Below are 23,166 nucleotides of genomic sequence, written 5' to 3'. Positions count from 1 at the left end.
AGTGAATGGAGCGGTAGTGAGTGTGTGCGACCACCTCCTATACATAGTGAATGGAGCGGTAGTGAGCGTGTGCGACCACCTCCTATACATAGTGAATGGAGCGGTAGTGAGCGTGTGCGGCCACCTCCTATAGATGGGGACTGGAGCGGTAGTGAGCGTGTGCGACCACCTCCTATACATAGTGAATGGAGCGGTAGTGAGCGTGTGCGGCCACCTCCTGTAGACGGTGACTGGAGCGGTAGTGAGCGTGTGCGACCACCTCCTATAGACGGTGACTGGAGCGGTAGTGAGCGTGTGCGACCACCTCCTATACATAGTGAATGGAGCGGTAGTGAGCGTGTGCGACCACCTCCTATACATAGTGAATGGAGCGGTAGTGAGCGTGTGCGACCACCTCCTATAGATGGGGACTGGAGCGGTAGTGAGCGTGTGCGTCCACCTCCTATACATAGTGAATGGAGCGGTAGTGAGTGTGTGCGACCACCTCCTATACATAGTGAATGGAGCGGTAGTGAGCGTGTGCGACCACCTCCTATACATAGTGAATGGAGCGGTAGTGAGCGTGTGCGGCCACCTCCTATAGATGGGGACTGGAGCGGTAGTGAGCGTGTGCGACCACCTCCTATAGACGGTGACTGTGGTGGTAATGAGCGTGTACAATCAGGAGCGCACCGATCCCAGCTGTCGGCCAGACAGAGGTGGTCTCTCCTGAAGATGAAGGGTGAGTACTATCCTTTTATATGGTCAAGCTTTGGCCGTCGTTCTAGGAGAGGTGATGCCTCATGTGTGATGCGCAGCGGTGCTGACAGCAAATCGTTCTTCCCAGACGGTTCTGTAGTGCGGCGGATACTCGGCTTTCTTTGCTTTGTGCTGACTCTTCTTCGTTCCGTCGTTCTCTTATGTTGATAATTGTCTTTTCTATTTGGTGATTTGGAGCCTCCAGTGTTGTAACGAACTAGCAGAGAGTCTTCATCTCACAGAGCATTGTCTGCACTGGATACGACTCCGATGGGGACAGGACAGTAAGAGTTTTCCCCAATAGAAAAGCCATCCGTTCCCACCACGGCCCTCACAATGGGGGCATCATTAGCTCATGCCGGTATGTGGAAATATTCCCGAACCAGAGCTGAATCTCATTATAGGTAGATCCAGTCACAAATGTGAATTGTTGTTTCGCGGTTACACTCCGGGGGCTTCCACACCCGCGATGCGATGCCAGCACCACCTGTACCGGGATGACCTACTTATACAGTCATATGTTAAAGTTTGGGCACCCCTATTAATGTTAACCTTTTTTCTTTATAACAATTTTGGTTTTTGCAACAGGTATTTCAGTTTCATATATCTAATAACTGATGGACTCAGTTATATTTCTGGATTCAAATAAGGTTTATTGTACTAACAGAAAATGTGCAATCTGCATTTAAACAAAATTTGACCGGTGCAAAAGTATGGGCACCCTTATCATTTTCTTGATTTGAACACTCCTAACTACTTTTTACTGACTTCCTGAAGCACTAAATTGGTTTTGTAACCTCATTGAGCTTTGAACTTCAGAGCCAGGTGTATCAGATCATGAGAAAAGGTATTTAAGGTGGCCACTTGCAAGTAGTTCTCCTATTTGATTCTCCTATGAAGAGTGGCATCATGGGCTCCTCAAAACAACTCTCAAATGATCTGAAAACAAAGATTATTCAACATAGCTTTTCAGGGGAAGGATACAAAAAGTTGTCTCAGAGATTTAACCTGTCAGTTTCCACTGTGAGGAACATAGTAAGGAAATGGAAGAACACAGGTACAGTTCTTGTTAAGCCCAGAAGTGGCAGGCCAAGAAAAATATCAGAAAGGCAGAGAAGAAGAATGGTGAGAACAGTCAAGGACAATCCACAGACCACCTCCAAAGACCGGCAGCATCATCTTGCTGCAGATGGTGTCACTGTGCATCGGTCAACAATACAGCGCACTTTGCACAAGGAGAAGCTGTATGGGAGAGTGATGCGAAAGAAGCCGTTTCTGCAAGCACGCCACAAACAGAGTCGCCTGAGGTCTGCAAAAGCACATGTGGACAAGCCAGTTACATTTTGGAAGAAGGTCCTGTGGACTGATGAAACAAAGATTGAGTTGTTTGGTCATACAAAAAGGCGTTATGCATGGAGGCTAAAAAACACAGCATTCCAAGAAAAACACTTGCTACCCACAGTAAAATTTGGTGGAGGTTCCATCATGCTTTGGGGCTGTGTGGCCAATGCCGGCACCGGGAATCTTGTTAGGGTTGAGGATCGCATGGATTCAACTCAGTATCAGCAGATTCTTGACAATAATGTGCAGGAATCAGTGACGAAGTTGAAGTTACGCAGGGGATGGATATTTCAGCAAGACAATGATCCAAAACACCGCTCCAAATCTACTCAGGCATTCATGCAGAGGAACAATTACAATGTTCTGGAATGGCCATCCCAGTCCCCAGACCGGAATATCATTGAACATCTGTGGGATGATTTGAAGCGGGCTGTCCATGCTCGGCGACCATCAAACTTAACTGAATTGGAATTGTTTTGTAAACAGGAATGGTCACAAATACCTTCATCCAGGATCCAGGAACTCATTAATAGATACAGGAAGCGACTAGAGGCTGTTATTTTTGCAAAAGGAGGATCTACGAAATATTAATGTCACTTTTATGTTGAGGTGCCCATACTTTTGCACCGGTCAAATTTTGTTAAAATGCAGATTGCACATTTTCTGTTAGTACAATAAACCTCATTTGAATCCAGAAATATAACTGAGTCCATCAGTTATTAGATATATGAAACTGAAATAGCTGTTGCAAAAACCAAAATTGTTATAAAGAAAAAAGGTTAACATTAATAGGGGTGCCCAAACTTTAACACATGACTGTATAATGGTGCTGCAGATGTGGAAGTAGGTTGTTTTTGCTATTGCGTGTCTTCTGTTTTGCTTAACCTTTTATTTCCCAGTTTGAGCCTTCTCATTGGCGACTATTTCTGCTGGTTTTATTTCACTTATTTATGGTGGCATGGAAGGAAGAGGATGGCACAGGAGTGAGGGGGTGATGGTTTCCTGGTGGCACAGGAGTGAGGGGGTGATTGTGTCCCGGTGACACAGGAGTGAGGGGGCATGCTGATCTGTTGGCACAGGAGTGAGGGGTTGATGGTGTCCTGGTGGTACAGGAGTGAGGGGGTGATGGTGGCCTGGTGGCACAGGAGGGGGTGATGGTGAACTGGTGACACAGGAGTGAGGGGGTGATGGTTTCCTGGTGGCACAGGAGGGGGTGATTGTGTCCCGGTGACACAGGAGTGAGGGGGTGATGGTGACCTGGTGGCACAGGAGTGAGGGGGTGATGATGTCCTGGTGGCACAGGAGTGAGGGGATGATGGTGGCCTGGTGGCACAGGAGGGGTTGATGGTGTCCTGGTGACACAGGAGTTACGGGGTGATGGTGACCTGGTGGCACAAGAGTGAGGGGGTGATGGTGTCCTGGTGGCACAGGAGTGAGGGGATGATGGTGGCCTGGTGGCACAGGAGGGGTTGATGGTGAACTGGTGACACAGGAGTGAAGGGGTGATGGTGACCTGGTGGCACAGGAGTGAGGGGGTGATGGTGACCTGGTGGCACAGGAGTGAGGGGGTGATGGTGTCCTGGTGGCACAGGAGTGAGGGGGTGATGGTGACCTGGTGGCACAGGTGTGAGAGGGTGATGGTGTCCTGGTGACACAAGAGTTACGGGATGATGGTGACCTGGTGGCACAGGAGTGAGGGGGTGATGGTGTCCTGGTGACACAAGAGTTACGGGATGATGGTGTCCTGGTGGCACAGGAGTGAGGGGGTGATGGTGACCTGGTGGCACAGGAGTGAGGGGGTGATGGTGACCTGGTGGCACAGGAGGGGGTGATGGTGTCCTGGTGGCACAGGTGTGAGAGGGTGATGGTGTCCTGGTGACACAAGAGTTACGGGATGATGGTGACCTGGTGGCACAGGAGTGAGGGGGTGATGGTGTCCTGGTGACACAAGAGTTACGGGATGATGGTGTCCTGGTGGCACAGGAGTGAGGGGGTGATGGTGACCTGGTGGCACAGGAGTGAGGGGGTGATGGTGACCTGGTGGCACAGGAGGGGGTGATGGTGTCCTGGTGGCACAGAAGTGAGGGGGGGATGGTGTCCTGGTGGCACAGGAGTGAGGGGGTGATGGTGACCTGGTGGCACAGGAGTGAGGGGGTGATGGTGACCTGGTGGCACAGGAGTGAGGGGGTGATTGTGTCCCGGTGACACAGGAGTGAGGGGGCATGGTGACCTGTTGGCACAGGAGTGAGGGGTTGATGGTGTCCTGGTGACACAGGAGTGAGGGGGTGATGGTGGCCTGGTGGCACAGGAGGGGTTGATGGTGTCCTGGTGACACAGGAGTTACGGGGTGATGGTGACCTGGTGGCACAGGAGTGAGGGGGTGATGGTGTCCTGGTGGCACAGGAGTGAGGGGATGATGGTGGCCTGGTGGCACAGGAGGGGTTGATGGTGAACTGGTGACACAGGAGTGAGGGGGTGATGGTGACCTGGTGGCACAGGAGTGAGGGGGTGATGGTGACCTGGTGGCACAGGAGTGAGGGGGTGATGGTGACCTGGTGGCACAGGAGTGAGGGGGTGATGGTGTCCTAGTGGCACAGGAGTGAGAGGGTGATGGTGTCCTGGTGGCACAGGAGTGAGGGGGTGATGGTGACCTGGTGGCACAGGAGTGAGGGGGTGATGGTGACCTTGTGGCACAGGAGGGGGTGATGGTGTCCTGGTGGCACAGGAGTGAGGGGGGATGGTGTCCTGGTGGCACAGGAGTGAGGGGGGGATGGTGACCTGGTGGCACAGGAGTGAGGGGGGGATGGTGACCTGGTGGCACAGGAGTTAGGGGGTGATGGTTTCATGGTGGCACAGGGGGAGGTAGCGCTTGTATGCATATGCCATAGTGCTAATAAAATTAATTCATCCAGCCGTGCATGTACTGGATTTCATCTGTGGGTTTTCCAAATAATACGAATTGTGTTTCCATCCTACAAGATCTTTCTTGAATTGTATCTGATTATTAGCGCAGGCAGGATAGAGGCCTGGCACCTGCTGGACAAGTTACAGGGGCTAAATCTGCTGTATTTGCACCATAGATGATATACCAGCACCTGAGAGAGGTTGTACGGAAACGTGCAGAAGAGATACATTACCTACATGGCAGAAACCTATAGTGGTTTGCGAAAGTATTCAGCCCCACATCAAAACCGGCACTGGATTAAGATCTGGGCTGTGACTCTGCCACTCCAGAACATTCACACGTTTCCCCTTCAACTCCTCGAGTGTTGCTTTAGCAGAATGCGCTTTGGGTCATTGTCTTGTTGGAAGGTGAACCTCCGTCCTAGTCTCAAATCACTGACTGACTGAAACAGGTTTTGCTCAAGTACTGTATATCCCTGAATTTCACTCCATCCTTCTTCCCCTCGAGTTGGATCATTTTCCCTGTCGCCAAAAAACCTTCCCACTGAATGATGCTGTGACACCACCATGTTTCACTATGGGGATGGTGTTCTTGGGGTGATGAGCTGTGCTGGTTTGGAGAGACACATAGCGTTTACCTTGGTGGACAAAAAGTTCAAATTTGGTCTCCTCTGACCACAGCACCTTCTTCCATACATTTGGGGAGTCTCCCAAATGTCTTTTGGCAATCTCAAAATGAGCCTTACAAATATTGTGTGTAAGTAAAGGCTTTTTACTGCCCACTCTTCCATAATGGCCACCAATATGAAGTGTACGGTTTATTTTGATCGTATGGACAGATACTCCAGTCTCTGCTTGTGAACTCTGCAGTTCCTTCAGAGTTACCTTTGGTCTCTGTACGGCTCTCTGATTAATGCCCTCCTTTCTTGGGCGGAGAGTTTTCGTGGGTGCCCTCTCTTGGCAGGTTTGTTATGGTGTTGTTTGAAGATCTCCTTGATCTTCATGGTGATGTTTGGAGATCTCCTTAATCGTCGTGGTGATGTTTGGAGATCTCCTTAATCGTCGTGGTGGTGTTTGGAGATCTCCTTAATCGTCGTGGTGGTGTTTGGAGATCTCCTTAATCGTCGTGGTGGTGTTTGGAGGTCTCTTTAGTCTTCATGGTGGTGTTTGTGGATCCTCTTTGTCTTTATGGTGGTGTTTGGAGATCTCTTTGGTCTTCATGGTGGTGTTTGGGGATCTCCCTGATCTTCATGGTGATGTTTGGAGATCTCTTTGGTCTTCATGGTGGTGTTTGGGGATCTCCCTAATCTTCATGGTGGTGTTTGGGGATCTCCTTGGTCTTCATGGTGGTGTTTGGGGATCCTTTTTGTCTTTATGGTGGTGTTTGGAGAACTCTTTGGTCTTCATGGTGGTGTTTGGGGATCTCCTTGATCTTCATGGTGGTGTTTGGTTAGTGGTGCCTCTTATTAATGGTGTTGTAGCCTCTGTGGCCTTTCAGACAAGGTAAAGTGTATATACTGACAGACATGTAACATAGTAACATAGTTTTGAAGGCTGAAGACCTAGTTCAGCCTATTTTTAGTGCAGCTGTTTTGCATTGTTGATCCTGGGGAAGGCGAAAAACCCACAGAGTAGAAGCCAATTTTCTCCATAGGGAAAAAAATTCCTTCCCCTAAGCTGGGTCAACCATCTACCTATAATATTCTGTTATTCGTAACTTTCTATACTGTTACTCACAAGAAAAGCCTCCATTCCTTTCTTACATTCATTCAGTGAGTTGGCCATCACCACTTCCTCAGGAAGAGAATTCCAGAGCCTCACTGCTCTTACCGTGAAGAACCCTCTTCTATGCTGGTGCAGAAATTGTCATTCCTCCAAATGAAGAGAATGCCCCCTTGTCCTTGTCACAGTCCTTGATACAAACAGTTCATTGGAGAGATCTCTGTATTGCCCTCTGATATACTTGTACATATATATTAAGTCTCCCTTAAGTCTTCTCTTTTCTAGAGTAAATAGACCTAATTTTGATAACCTTTCTGGGTATTGTAGTGAACCAACTCCATTTATCATTTTAGTAGCCCGCCTTTGAACCCTTTCAAGTTCAGTAATGTCTTTCTTGAGCACCGGCGTCCAAAATTGCACACAATCCTCCAAGTGTGGTCTGACGAGTGATTTGTGCAGAGGGAGAATTCTGTTTTCATCTCGTGTCCCCAGACCTCTTCTAATGCATCCCATGACCCTATTTGCTTTGGTGGCAGCTGCCTGACACTGGGCACTCCAATTTAACTTCTTATTGACTAAGATACCTAAGTCTTTTTCCATGTCTGATTTTCCCAGCAGTTTCCCATTTAGTAAGTAATTGTAGCATCTGTTTCTCCTTCCCATGTGCATAACCTTACACTTATCTGGGTTAAACCTCATTTGCCATTTTTCAGCCCAATTCTCCAATTTACTCAAATCTGTCTGTAGTTGCAAACTGTCCTCCTTTGTGGTAACTACCTTACATAGTTTTGTATCATCTGCAAATACTGATATTTTACTGTGTAAGCCATCCACTAGATCATTAATATATATATTAAATAGTAGAGGGCCCAATACAGACCCCTGTGGTCCCCCACTAGTAACCCTGGCCCAATCTGAGGATGCCCCATTAATAACCACTCTTTGTTTTCTATCACTAAGCCAGCTACCTACCCATCTACACACATTTTCCCCTAGCCCAAGCTTTCTCATCTTACTTACCAATCTTTTATGTGGGACAGTGTCAAATACTTTAGAGAAGTCGAGATAAATGACATCCAAAGATTCTCCTGGGTCCATTTGAGAGCTTACATCCTCATAGAAGCTGATCAGGTTAGTCTGACAGGAGCGATCCTTCATAAATCCATGTGGATATGGAGTTAAACATTTATTAACATTGAGATATTCCATAATGGTATCCCTTAGAAACCCTTCAAAAATTTTACCCACAACAGATGTTAAGCTTACCGGCCGATAGTTTCCAGGTTCCCTTTTACACCCCTTTTTGAATATTGACACTTAGGACGTCCCCCTGTGTGCAATCTATCACTAAGCATGGGACTTATGTAGGGAATTGATTGCATCAGAAAAAGGGTTAAATACATATGCCCATGGCAATTTTTAGTTATTTGATCCCATAAATGTATGCCTAGATTTTTCTAACTTAGACTGTTTACTGCTGATACATCACACACAAATCGGATTATAGAAATATTAGTGATGCAGCAAAATATCTAAAAAGCCAAGGGGGTGAATACTTTCACAAGCCACGGTATATTTCTTTTGCACCATGATCCTGATGATGGATAACGTGTGCCGTGGATTGGTGGCACCCCCACAGGGCACCTTTACGACTAGAAAAGCAATGGTAGCGCCTGGAAGCGCGCAGGGGCCGAAGTCAGGAGGAGGCCATAAAGTGCCAAAAACTGGGTGGTAAACAGGAGGCATCATGGTTCTTTCTTTTCATGTTGTAAGGGAGCCCACACTGATCAAAAGTTCCTTTGACCCTGAAGGTGGGACTGGGGGTCTCTACGCAAAGGGGGAGCAGATGGCTGTAAGGACCCAAGCACGGCGCAGAAGGTAGGAAAACTTATTTGGAGGACTTGGGTGGCCATACATGATAGATAGCGGTCAGCCGACCAAGAGTTATCTGTCCCGCACCTCGGTACCTGCAGAAATAGGGGTCATCTTCTACCACGGTCATGGTTCCCACATCCTCAACATCAAGTGACACTTGGAGCCCACACCAGTCTAATATGTCCAGGAGTCCTGTATTTTATCCACTAGGGATCCTGGCATCTCCGCTGTCGTCACACCCTGGTGCCCTCTGACAATGCTGCTTGGTATAAATTGCATCCGGTAGAGTTGGCACTGATACCGATGCCAGCGCCCCGCAATCACTAACATGCCCCAGTCCACCAATTTGAGATATTGGTGGGAGACAGCAGAGCCACAGGAGTGCGTATAGGGGTCTCACAATGTCACCATGCTTCAAGTGGGGGTAATTCATGTGTTTTGGCAGAACTCCCAGATGGGGGGGTTAATGGGGTGCGGATAAATAAGCCATGGGCGTCTCTGTGCTTGGGACAATAAAAGGTGGCATGACAGTAGGCTGCTCCACAGATGAAGGGTTGATTGTGCCGCAGCTTGGAGGTCCCCCGTTAATCCATCTCTCTTCTTTCGGCAGGCGTGTGAACACGCGGGGGGAGGCCGGATCCCAATCTGAATTTAAGCATCTGGTCAACGATGACAACGATGAAGAAGACGAGGGTGTGAAAGCCTTTCAGGACCCTGATCCATCAGATGCTTCCTGCAGCTCCCCGTCCTACAAGGCTCTGGCCGCAATGTTCGGGGGCATTTTGCTACTGGGTTTAGTGGTGGTCGGTTTGGCGTATCTGTCTGGAAACTCGGCCTGCACCTTGGTAGATCTGATCATCTCATGTGGTAGAGTACGAGGTCAACACTGCGATAAGGTTTACATGTTTAAAGGGATTCCATACGCCAGTCCTCCGAGTGGATCGTTACGGTGGAGACCACCCAAGGAGCCCACTTGCTGGAACGACACCCTGGATGCTACCGAGTTCAGATCCATGTGTGCCCAGGTGCGTCCTCTGAGCGAAAAGGGGGAAGTGATGGGATCAGAAGATTGCCTGCATGTCAATGTATGGACGCCCTCACTGGATCACGGCGCCAACCTGCCTGTTATGGTCTGGATTCATGGAGGTTATCTGCTCATCGGTAGCGGGTTTGAGCCCGGGTATTGTCCTAATGAGGACCTTGCACAATGGAGTCAGATCGTCCACGTCAGCTTCAACTACCGTCTGAACGCGTTTGGATTCATGACTTTGGAGACGCTGAGAGAAGGATCCGCCACCAACAGCTCCGGTAACTACACTTCCGACGCTCATTACTAGGAGCCGATCCTGCTAGGGGGGGACATGACCAGTGATACTTCAGTGACCCCATACCGCTCTGTAATAACCTCTCTCCGCACATTACTGCCCCACAGGCAACTATGGTTTCATGGATCAGATTGCTGCGCTAAAGTGGGTGCAGAAAAACATTGCATCATTTGGTGGAGATCCAAACAAAGTGACCATCTATGGCCAGAGCTCCGGTAAGACCGATCACTAATCTGCATCTCCTCACCCAGCAGACAGCTGGGTATTCTAATTACACAATTCTTGCTAGTTGGCGGATATTTAAGGGCAATGCCGCCCTTGTAGTAATCCCACACTTCACCACAATCTCACATGTTAAGGTCATCTGACTAGTTTTTCTAAAGACCAACCCCAGGTTGTTTTGGGTCGCTCTCCCAGGGCTGTGGGGTACTTGGTACCGGGCCGGTGTCGGTGGGATGTGTCACAGCAGCGGTGACCCGGTCCGTGGTCCTGGGCGCCCAAGTATTAGGGGAGATTGAATGGTGGAATGTAGTTAATGGAATAGTTCGTGACGCCACCTGTGGTGTTCGGCAAGTGAGATGTTAAGTCGACGCTGCATTCAGATCCTCTGGGACTGATGATATGGTGAAGCTCCCTACAGATAAAGCTGCAGTCCCAGGGCAGTGTAGATGGGATTGGCACGGGGATGTAGCGGTGCCGGAAGGGTAGGAAGCAGACAAAGACACAGCAGGGTGCAATTTCTGTACCTTTACTTGATAACGGCAGTCCAGGGTCCTGATTACAGATGGTACTGGAGCAGGCTAGCCTAGAAGCAACTCAGGATTCTCTCTCAGCAGACGGGCTGTGCAGTCTCCTTCTTAGCGCTTATTTGAGTGAAGTACTCCTAGTACTGAGTTACACTGAAGTTCCTCCTAATTCTCTTCTACTAGCACTCCTCGTATGGCAGACAGCTGTAGCCGCTATTCCTCTCTTGGCTCACTCCGTGCTTTTGTGCCTCCGAGTCTTAGATGGGGGTAGGCCATTTACAGCCTCCTACTCCTCTGGTGTCTGTTGTAGGACCGTTAGTATCCGTACAGCCGTGGAGACCAGGCTCCAGTTCATGCGCTCTCGCTGTGAGGGAGCTCTCTTTCCTCAGCTCAACCTCCAGCTTCTCTCCTCACGTCTGCACACTTCACCCTCCTTACACTAACTGACCACTCCTTCCTCTTGGCCCTCAGAGAGCACTCCTCCCTTCAAGTCCGGTTCAGAGTCCCCCCTGCTGGCCTGGAGTGGAACTGTGTTGCATGTATAGTTTAACTGCGAGAGACCCCTTACTGCCTCCAAGCCTGGCATTACCCTCCCTGGAGGAAGGCAAAGCCACTGTGGCGGCCATACTCCTGGGGGCACCACAGTTTCTTTTTCCTGGTCTCCTATGGTGCCCTTTATTTTTCTCCTTTGCTTCCCGTGGTGCCCTTTGTTTCTTTTTCTCTTGTGATGCCCTGTGTTTTTCTTCTGTGGCGTCCCTTGTTTCTTTCCTTTGCTTCCCTTAATGCCTCTTGTTTCTTTTTCTTTGTCTCCTGTGCTGCCTCTTGTTTTTTTCCTTTGTCTCCTGTGGTGCCCTTTGTATCTTTCCTTTCTTCCCTTAATGCCTCCGGCAGTGCCCCTTGTTTCTTTTTCTTTGGCTCCTGTGGCGCCCCTTGTTTCTTTCCTTTGCCTCCGGCCGTGCCCCTTGTTTTTTTCTTTGTCTCCTGTGGTGCCCTTTGTTTCTTTCCTTTGCTTCCCTTAATGCCTCTTGTTTTTCTTTGGCTCCTGTGGCGCCCCCCTTGTTTCTTTTTCTCCTGTGGTGCCCCGTGGTTTTCTCCTGTGCATCCCTTGATGCCCCTTGTTTCTTTCCTTTGCTTCCCTTAATGCCTCTTGTTTCTTTACTTTGTGTCTCATGGAGTTGCTTGTTTTTTTTTTTTGTAATCTCCCATGGTGCCCATTTTTGCTTTCCATTGCCTCCTATGGTGTCCCATGTTGCTTTTCTTTGGCTCCTGAGGTGCGCCTTGTTTCTTTCCTTTGCCTACTTTAGTGTCCCTTGTTGCTTTTCTGTCTCCCACGGTGTCCCTTATTTCTTTTGCCTTTCGTGACATTCCTCCACATTATTTTTTTTTTTTGCAGGCGGCACCTCTGTATGGACCTTGATGGTGTCCCCTCTGGCCAAGGGTCTATTTCACCGTGCCATAGACATAAGCGGATCGTCTGTGTTTAAAGCCACCATGGAGGAGGCAGAGAAGGATAACCTCCCATTCCTGAAGCGCAGTGGCTGCCAGGACGCTCGGTGCTTGAGGAATCTCAGTATCAGTAAAGTCCTTCAGGTCCGGCTCTGATCGCAGCAGATTTTCCTTTTTGATTTGCATCAGTATGTGTAAGCCAAAAACTAAAAGTGGAAGCAGAAAAGCACTCGGATCCCGTACAGACGCTGCATTGTGCAGAAGGAGACAACCGGAGCCTCAGAGGTCTGCAAAGTAAAATTCAATATTGGTTTAACGCGTTTCAGAGACGTCTGGTGACCGAGCGCCAAAAATCACCAATAATGATGTTTACTTATATGAACCTCTGGTGCACCAGTCACTTCCAAGAAGCAGCAACCAAAGATCCTTCTGCTCCTCTGCATCCACAACATCGGGGAAGAGACCACCGTGCACAGTTTACTTGTAATGTAATAGAAGCTTCTATATGTGTGAAGGAAAGGGGTTTCCACTGCGCTGAAAAGAAGCTGAACCTGCAGGATCTGGTGGGGAAGAAAGTTCCGATTCTGCTTCAGTGTTCGTTAGTTACACTACTCTTACTGTGAAGAACCCTTTCCAATATTGATGACGTGCGCACCTTTCCTTCACACATACACAATGTATTGATGGCTTCACAGCATTTGTATAGTAAAGGGTTCTTTACAGTAAGAGCAGTGAAACTAGAACTGGCCACCTGAGATGTCACTGGGCTTTTTTTTTTCCTTACATCCACTATACATGCCAGGTTTAAAAACTCAGAGCAAAGATCCCCTCTTTCTTAAAGGGGTTTTCCATTTTAATAATTTTTTTATGCCAGGCAGCTTGTGCTAGGGAAAAATAACAAAATGTGAGTTTCTCATCCTCCACTACGGTACGGTCCGTGTTTACAGACTGCAGTGGTGAAATCACGACTACAACACACGTGACCGCTTCAGCCAATCACTGGGCTCAAAGGCTTGTGCCACCTATCTTGGCATGATTGCTGAGCTCAGTGATTGATTGCAGCGGTCACGCATGATCACACTATCACTGGAGGGCGGGCTATACAGAGACTGGTGAGAACCAGGAAAGTGCTGGTAATTGAGCGCCAGGGTCTTGGTGAGGAAGGGGCTATCGTTTTTTCAGAATGTTGGGGGGTCGGATGACCCTTTAGCAGCAGAATAACCGCTCTGTTCCTCCTAGTCCATCCCTTGGTCTGAATACCCCAACTGGGCTGCCGACGACTTGTGCGACCTGCCGCAGAAAGGGAAGTTCGTCGGGCCGATGACCGTGGTGGACGGACACGTGGTGCTCGCTCCTCCGCTGGAAGGGTGGGAACAGAAACTCCCGGGTTACAGCGACGTGCCCTACCTGATTGGCACCACCCTGCAAGAAGCAGAATTCGGGTAAGGAGCCGATTACGTAAACTCCCTATAATAACGCTGTGAAGCTCCAGATGAAGATGCGGCACATATAACACAATGTTACTGCTCAATCTTCCACGATTTGTACTGTATTGTGCTCCGGAGCTGCATTCACGATTCTGCAGGCTGCCGCTCTCACCTCCCTCAGAACGGCTATTGAGCTCGCACATGACTTACAATCTGGGAAGTGTCGTCTGATGAAGAAAAGCTGAACGCGTTATTAAAACTTTCCACATCCAGCCAGCAGAATTGTGAATACAGCTCTGGAGTACAACACAGGCAGTAATATAAACCGTCCTGGGCCGTCTGGCAGGAAGCTTTCTTGGATACACACAGTTTCTGCAAGTTTAATTTTTATTTGTGATTTTTCTTTTCAGCCCGTTGTATTCTAATATTTCCCAGTGGTCTGAGGAGGATTACCGCTGGTTTGTGACCTGTAAGTGACATTTCTGGGGGTCCGTGTTTCTTCATGGAGGTCCCAGCAGCTGCTTCATGTCTGTCCTTCCTTAGCTCTTCTCGGGACATTTGGAGGGAACCTGTCCTCTGATGCTCTGGCGCTCTATCCCACCTCGGAGTTCTGCTCCCAGCCGGAGCGCTGCATGGAGAAGACGTACATGACTATGGTGTCCGACCTCAGGGCGGCCTGTCCGAGCAACGTGCGGGCCCACCGAGCTGCAGGTACAGTGACCACCCCCTGCCGGAGCCAGCCTGCGTGGAGCGGCCTGGGGGGTCATCGCTCCTCATTATAATAACCATCGCCCACGAGGATTTAGTAACTTGGGAGAAAACCACATAATATATACTGCGTGTACACTGTACACATACTATACACTGTACACACTATATACAGAAACTATATACACAATATATACTGCGTGTATACATACTATTCACTGTACACACTATACACATATATATACACAATATATACTGCGCACACACTGTATACATACTATACACTGTACACACTATATACAGAAACTATATACACAATATATACTGCGTGTATACATACTATTCACTGTACACACTATACACATATATATACACAATATATACTGCGCACACACTGTATACATACTATACACTGTACACACTATATACAGAAACTATATACACATACTCTATATACAGAAACTATATACACAATATATACTGCGTGTATACATACTATTCACTGTACACACTATACACATATATATACACAATATATACTGCGCACACACTGTATACATACTATACACTGTACACACTATATACAGAAACTATATACACAATATATACTGCGTGTATACATACTATTCACTGTACACACTATACACATATATATACACAATATATACTGCGCACACACTGTATACATACTATACACTGTACACACTATATACACACACTATATACAGAAACTATATACACAATATATACTGCATGTATACATACTATACACTGTACACACTATATACAGAAACTATATACACACTATATATACACATACAGTAATATATACTGCGTGCACACTGTACACATACTATACACTGTACACACTATATACACACACATAATATATACTGCGTGCACACTGTATACATACTATACACTGTACACACTATACACAAACTATATACACATATATATGCACAATATATACTGCGTGCACACTGTATACATACTATACACTGTACACACTATATACACACACATAATATATACTGCGTGCACACTGTATACATACTATACACTGTACACACTATATACACACACATAATATATACTGCGTGCACACTGTATACATACTATACGCTGTACACACTATATACACACACATAATATATACTGCGTGCACACTGTATACATACTATACGCTGTACACACTATATACACACACATAATATATACTGCGTGCACACTGTATACATACTATACACTGTACACACTATATACACACACATAATATATACTGCGTGCACACTGTATACATACTATACGCTGTACACACTATATACACACACACATAATATATACTGCGTGCACACTGTATACATACTATACACTGTACACACTATATACACACACATAATATATACTGCGTGCACACTGTATACATACTATACGCTGTACACACTATATACACACACATAATATATACTGCGTGCACACTGTATACATACTATACACTGTACACACTATATACACACACATAATATATACTGCGTGCACACTGTATACATACTATACACTGTACACACTATATACACACACATAATATATACTGCGTGCACACTGTATACATACTATACGCTGTACACACTATATACACACATAATATATACTGCGTGCACACTGTATACATACTATACACTGTACACACTATATACACACACATAATATATACTGCGTGCACACTGTATACATACTATACACTGTACACACTATATACAGAAACTATATACACACTCTATATATACACACATACAGTAATATATACTGCGTGCATACATACTATTCACTGTACACACTATACACATATATATACACAATATATACTGCGCACACACTGTATACATACTATACACTGTACACACTATATACAGAAACTATATACACATACTCTATATACAGAAACTATATACACAATATATACTGCGTGTATACATACTATTCACTGTACACACTATACACATATATATACACAATATATACTGCGCACACACTGTACACACTATATACAGAAACTATATACACACTCTATATATACACACATACAGTAATATATACTGCATGTATACATACTATTCACTGTACACACTATACACAGAAACTATATACACATATATATGCACAATATATACTGCGTGCACACTGTATACATACTATACACTGTACACACTATGTACACACACTATATACACACATAATATATACTGCGTGCACACTGTACACACTATACACAGAACCTATATACACACTATACACATCTATATATACACAATATATACTGCGCACACACTGTATACATACTATACATTGTACACACTATATACAGAAACTGTATACACATACTCATACACTATATATATATATATATATATATATATATATATATATACATACACACACTAGCTGAGGAGCCCGGCGCTGCCCGGGCATAGTAACTAACTGTGGTTAGTTATAGCAAATTATAATTATCCTCCATCCCATAGTCCCGTGCCCATATACCCATCACACATCCTCCATCCCATAGTCCCGTGCCCATATACCCATCATACATATCCACGATCCCATAGTCCCGTGCCCATATACCTATCACACATCCTCCATCCCATAGTCCCGTGTCCATATACCCATCATACATATCCACGATCCCATAGTCCCGTGCCCATATACCCATCACACATCCTCCATCCCATAGTCCCATGCCCATATACCCATCACACATATCCTCCATCCCATAGTCCCGTGCCCATATACCCATCACACATCCTCCATCCCATAGTCCCATGCCCATATACCCATCACACATATCCTCCATCCCATAGTCCCGTGCCCATATACCCATCACACATCCTCCATCCCATAGTCCCGTGCCCATATACCCATCATACATATCCTCCATCCCATAGACCCATGCCCATATACCCATCACACGTCCTCCATCCCATAGTCCCGAGCCCATATACCCATCATACATATCCACGATCCCATAGTCCCGTGACAATATACCCATCATACACATCCTCCATCCCATAGTCCCGTGCCCATATACCCGTCATACATATCCTCCATCTCATAGTCCCGTGCCCATATACCCATCACACATCCTCCATCCCATAGTCCCGTGCCCATATACCCATCATACATATCCACGATCCCATAGACCCATGCCCATATACCCATCACACATCCTCCATCCCATAGTCCCGAGCCCATATACCCATCATACATATCCACGATCCCATAGTCCCGTGACAATATACCCATCATACACATCCTCCATCCCATAGTCCCGTGCCCATATACCCGTCATACATATCCTCCATCTCATAGTCCCGTGCCCATATACCCATCACACATCCTCCATCCCATAGTCCCGTGCCCATATACCCATCATACATATCCACGATCCCATAGGCCCGTGCCCATATACCCATCACACATCCTCCATCCCATAGTCCCGTGCCCATATAGCATCGGTGCGGAGTGCGGGAACGTTGTCCAATTCAATTGACCACAGTAAAATCCTGCAATGACCTTGCTCTGACTATAGGGGGCAGTGTAAACAAAGAGGCCACAACCCCCTCAAGAATCGGGCACCCCATAAATCTAATGTGGATAAAAAGTCGTTTTAGGGGTTCACTGTGCCGGGTGCCATACTAAATGCCATAAACTGATGTGCTTAGTGCTAGGAAACTCTGCCTCCTTTCCCCCCGTAGTGCCGATAATGCACATGACGACCGCCATCTTGTTTCCCATCTGCTCTTCCCAGGTCTGTGCAGATACAGGCAGCACAGTCTCCCTGGTCTACAGACGCGGGCACGGCCGGGGTAGTGAGGGTCACATGGGTGAATCGTACGACCGACTCCATCTTCATTCCTATGTACAGACATGTTGTGTTCACACATCTTATGGAGCTGGCTGGGGGTCTTCAGGTGAATCGCTGGGGGTGGCAGGGGGTCTTTAGGTAAAGCACCTGGGGTGGCAGGGGGTCTTTAGGTGAAGCGCCTGTGGTGGCAGGGGGTCTTTAGGTGAAGCGCCTGGAGTGGCAGGGGGTCTTTAGGTAAAGCGCCTGTGGTGGCAGGGGGTCTTTAGTTGAAGCACCTGGGGTGGCAGGGGGTCTTTAGGTAAAGCACCTGGGGTGGCAGGGGGTCTTTAGGTGAAGCGCCTGGGGTGGCAGGGGGTCTTTAGGTGAAGCGCCTGGGGTGGCAGGGGTCTTTAGGTAAAGCGCCTGGGGTGGCAGGGGGTCTTTAGGTAAAGCACCTGTGGTGGCAGGGGGTCTTTACGTGAAGCGCCTGTGGTGGCAGGGGGTCTTTAGGTAAAGCACCTGGGGTGGCAGGGGGTCTTTAGGTAAAACGCTTGGCGTGGCACGGGGTCTTTAGGTGAAGCGCTAGGAGGAGCAGGGGGTCTTTTAGTGAAGCACTGGGGTGGCAGGGGGGTCTTTAGGTGAAGTGCCTGGGGTGGCAGGGGGGTCTTTAGGTGAAGTTCCTGGGGGTCTTTAGGTGAAGCGCCTGGGGTGGCAGGGGGTCTTTAGGTAAAGCGCCTGGGGTGGCAGGGGGTCTTTAGGTAAAGCGCCTGGGGTGGCAGGGGGTCTTTAGGTAAAGCGCCTGGGGTGGCAGGGGGTCTTTAGGTAAAGCGCCTGGGGTGGCAGGGGGTCTTTAGGTAAAGCGCCTGGGGTGGCAGGGGGTCTTTAGGTAAAGCGCCTGGGGTGGCAGGGGGTCTTTAGGTAAAGCGCCTGGGGTGGCAGGGGGTCTTTAGGTAAAGAGCTTGAGACGTGGCAGGGGGTCTTTAGGTGAAGCGCTAGGAGGAGCAGGGGGTCTTTTGGTGAGCACTGGGGTGGCAGGGGGTCTTTAGGTGAAGTGTCTGGGGTGGCAGGGGGTCTTTAGGTGAAGTGCCTGTGGTGGCAGGATGTCTTTAGGTGAAGTGCCTGGGGTGGCAGGGGTTCTTTAGGTGAAGTGCCTGGGGGTCTTTAGGTAAAGCGCCTGGGGTGGCAGGGGGTCTTTAGGTAAAGCGCCTGGGGTGGCAGGGAGTCTTTAGGTAAAGCGCCTGGGGTGGCAGGGGGTTTTTAGGTGAAGCGCCTGGGGTGGCAGGAGGTCTTTAGGTGAAGTGCCTGGAGTGGCAGGGGGTCTTTAGGTAAAGCGCCTGGGGTGGCAGGGGGTCTTTAGGTAAAGCGCCTGGGGTGGCAGGGGGTTTTTAGGTGAAGCGCCTGGGGTGGCAGGAGGTCTTTAGGTGAAGCGTCTGGGGTGGCAGGGGGTCTTTAGGTGAAGCGCCTGTGGTGGCAGGATGTCTTTAGGTGAAGTGCCTGGGGTGGCAGGGGTTCTTTAGGTGAAGTGCCTGGGGGTCTTTAGGTAAAGCGCCTGGGGTGGCAGGGGGTCTTTAGGTAAAGCGCCTGGGGTGGCAGGGGTTTTTTAGGTGAAGCGCCTGGGGTGGCAGGAGGTCTTTAGGTGAAGCGTCTGGGGTGGCAGGGGGTCTTTAGGTGAAGTGCCTGGAGGTCTTTAGGTAAAGCGCCTGGAGTGGCAGGGGGTCTTTAGGTGAAGCGCCTGGGGTGGCAGAGGGTCTTTAGGTAAAGCGCCTGGGGTGGCAGGGGGTCTTTAGGTAAAGCGCCTGGGGTGGCAGGAGGTCTTTAGGTGGAGTGCCTGGGGTGGCAGGGGGTCTTTAGGTGAAGCACCTGGGGGTCTTTAGGTGAAGCGTCTGGGGTGGCAGGGGGTCTTTAGGTGAAGTGCCCTGGGGGGTCTTTAGGTAAAGCGCCTGGGGTGGCAGGGGGTCTTTAGGTGAAGCGCCTGGGGTGGCAGGGGGTCTTTAGGTAAAGCGCCTGGGGTGGCGGGGGTTCTTTAGGTGAAGCGCCTGGGGTGGCGGGGGGTCTTTAGGTGAAGCGCCTGGGGTGGCAGGGGGTCTTTAGGTAAAGCGCCTGGGGTGGCAGAGGGTCTTTAGGTAAAGAGCTTGGCGTGGCAGGGGGTCTTTAGGTGAAGCGCTAGGAGGAGCAGGGGGTCTTTTGGTGAAGCACTGGGGTGGCAGGGGGTCTTTAGGTAAAGCGCCTGGGGTGGCAGGGGGTCTTTAGGTGAAGTGCCTGGGGGTCTTTAGGTAAAGCGCCTGGGGTGGCAGGGGGTCTTTAGGTAAAGCGCCTGGGGTGGCAGGGGGTCTTTAGGTAAAGCGCCTGGGGTGGCAGGGGGTCTTTAGGTAAAGCGCCTGGGGTGGCAGAGGGTCTTTAGGTAAAGAGCTTGGCGTGGCAGGGGGTCTTTAGGTGAAGCGCTAGGAGGAGCAGGGGGTCTTTTGGTGAAGCACTGGGGTGGCAGGGGGTCTTTAGGTGAAGCGCCTGGGGTGGCAGGGGGTCTTTAGGTGAAGCGCCTGGGGTGGCAGGGGGTCTTTAGGTGAAGTGCCTGGGGGTCTTTAGGTAAAGCGCCTGGGGTGGCAGGGGGTCTTTAGGTAAAGAGCTTGGCATGGCAGGGGGTCTTTAGGTGAAGCGCTAGGAGGAGCAGGGGGTCTTTTGGTGAAGCACTGGGGTGGTAGGGGGTCTTTAAGTGAAGTGCCTGGGGTGGCAGGGGCTGTTTAGGTGAAGCGCCTGGGGTGGCAGGGGGTCTTCAGGTTAAGAACTGGGGGTGGCTCGGGGTCTTCAGGAGAAGCGCCTGGGATGGAAGGGTTGGGTGAAGAGTCGGGGGGTCTTCAGGTGAAGAGCTGGGGTCAACAATGACCTGCCGTGTGGTAACTGCAGCACTGGTTACTCCTAAGGTCCATACAGGAGCCTGGTCCTGCAGATCGGACCGTCAGCGATCACGGGGTCCCTCCCTATTGCCGCACCTGTGTCACTAACCTGTGCTGTGCTTCCAGAGACCCTGCGCAGCCCGGTGTACCGCTATCAGGTGGACTACACTCCTTCCCGTCCAGCTCGGATCGGCGGCTTCCTCTCGTATGACAGCTGGTTCGCCTTCCACATGTTGGACATAATGGGATTTTTTGGGAATCTGGCCACAACGTTAGGAGCGATTTCTGAAGACGACCGCGCGTTCCAGAGATTGATACGGAAATACTTCATACACTTCGCCAAAGAAGGTAAGAAATGGGGGCAGCCGGGCGAGGACGGGCCTCGACGCCTCCTCACACCTTCTGTTCTTCTGTACAGGGTCCATGCCACCCGAGTGGCCCGAATATCCTGACGGGACGGCGGTTTTATCCACGTCGCTGTGCGCAGTGAAGAATTATCGCTCGGCGCAGTGCGCGCTCTGGGAGGAGAACAACTTGTTCCAATACGCCTGGATCAACTGAGCGGATCAGGATCAATGTACACTCCCAAAAATATGTGCGAAAACCTCCATACTTCTGCTGCCCAATTCTTCCTTAAAGGCAAAGTCCAGCAATGAGGTATTTTATTTCGCCTCAGTGATGAGCAAGCGTGCTCGGATAAGTTGTTATAAGGCGTTATCTGAGCATGCTTGGGTGCTGACCGAGTGGCTTCGGTGTGCTCGAATAAAACGGTCGAGTCCCTGCGGCTGCATGTCTCCGTGGCTGTCCGACAGCCGCAACACACGCAAGGAATGTATACCTAACAGGCAATCCCTGGAGGTGTTGGACTGTCGAACAGCCGCGGGCGAGCGTATTGTTTGAGCACACCAAAGACACAGTGTCGGCACCTGAGCATGCTCAGATAACACCTTATAACCCCCTATCCGAGCTCACTCATCACTAGTAGTAAAGTACTGGGCAAATAGAACTCACTTCTCCCGCAGCAGCAGAATTCACAGGGTTGTTGGGGTCTGTTACCATGGAGACACAAGTCTATAGGAGCTGCACACACAAAAGAAGACTTTTTTTATAGCCTGCGTTCACCTCTGCAAAAAAGTCTTTTTTTTTTTTTTTTAATTTAAGGGTTTGTACTAAAATGAGAGGTTCCCCGCCTCCGCTGTATGCACACAGGGCTCTAGTGCCCCCTTTTCTCTGGCTCTGTCGCACCCCCAGTGATCAGGACGGTCCCATGGATACGGGACGACGACTCATCTTGGTACAAACCCTTTAACAAGAAATTAACATTTAAATGATTTGCGGGGTCTATGCACAATCTGTGGGGGTCTCAGGCTCCCCACATCACTGATCTAAAGGAAATTAAAGTGCCTGCCTAAAAAGAAAAGTCACATTCAAGGCTTAGTTACGCTTTAAAACGAATGTTTAAGCCAAGTCCAGGCGCTCGGGGCCATCATGGCGCGGCCCGAAGCCTAGGTGGAAGGTTGTAGTTATCGGGCCGCACCATGAGGCCCCGGGACTTGGCTCATACAGTCATGGTGCGGACACACTCCCTCTATAACTTTCATTACGTCCTGTGTAATAGGAGTGAAATGTTTATACTGAGCCTGTAAATGCTGTAATTAAAAAAGGTCTAACAAATGTACGATGCGGCTGAATAATATAAGAATATTCCCCCAACCCCTACAATTTACATACGGGACCGGACGTAGATGCGATTTCTTAAAGGGATTGTCCAGGACTTATCGTCACTAATCCTGTCCCCGGTGATCTGCCGCGTGACGCTCCGTCCCCTCTGTGGCCAATCATACATGTGATTCTGCCCGTCCTTCCCGTGTCAGCGTGGTCAGACATGACGTCCCCTATAACGCGCACATTGGGGGAATAAAGAGGAAATCACACGTCACTGGGGACCGAGCGTCACGTAGCACCAAAGCAAGGACCACGGATCTGTGAGGATCAAGTGTATGACAATGTGTCAAAGGGATGATATAAAGACCCTCGTCCTGTGTTTGGGGGGCTCTCAGGCTGCTACTGCATGTTCTCAGACGATAAGGGGCTGCCACGTTAACTCTCAGATGCTGGTCGTCCAGTACAGGCGGCACCTTCCTACAAAGTGCGCCCTCCAGCCTCTGTCCCCGGGGGCTTATGGACAGTAAGGGCCGG

General features: G+C 49.0%; 1 protein-coding gene across 2 annotated transcripts in view; it reads left to right on the top strand.

The window, feature by feature from the left end:
* Positions 1-22,645, top strand: part of LOC141046886 (para-nitrobenzyl esterase-like) — a 44,160-nt gene extending 21,515 nt beyond the window's left edge. The window contains exons 2-10 of one of the 2 annotated variants that reach the window (XM_073541630.1): positions 8,479-8,583; positions 9,191-9,888; positions 10,013-10,120; positions 12,045-12,241; positions 13,337-13,539; positions 13,935-13,993; positions 14,068-14,235; positions 21,094-21,315; positions 21,386-22,645. In XM_073541630.1, coding sequence (XP_073397731.1) covers positions 8,479-8,583; positions 9,191-9,888; positions 10,013-10,120; positions 12,045-12,241; positions 13,337-13,539; positions 13,935-13,993; positions 14,068-14,235; positions 21,094-21,315; positions 21,386-21,528 — 1,903 coding nt within the window. In that variant the 3' untranslated portion in view covers positions 21,529-22,645. The remainder of the gene's footprint in view (positions 1-8,478; positions 8,584-9,190; positions 9,889-10,012; positions 10,121-12,044; positions 12,242-13,336; positions 13,540-13,934; positions 13,994-14,067; positions 14,236-21,093; positions 21,316-21,385) is intronic. The other variant, XM_073541631.1, reaches the window with a different exon arrangement.
* Positions 22,646-23,166: the final 521 nt, after the last annotated feature.

Source organism: Dendrobates tinctorius, unplaced genomic scaffold, assembly GCF_039654945.1.
Source record: "Dendrobates tinctorius isolate UK_male_01 unplaced genomic scaffold, ASM3965494v1 ptg000124l, whole genome shotgun sequence".
In the NCBI taxonomy this organism is placed as follows: domain Eukaryota; kingdom Metazoa; phylum Chordata; class Amphibia; order Anura; family Dendrobatidae; genus Dendrobates; species Dendrobates tinctorius.
The sequence above is the reverse complement of the archived record's forward strand: the minus strand, read 5'-3'. Positions and strand labels throughout refer to the sequence as shown.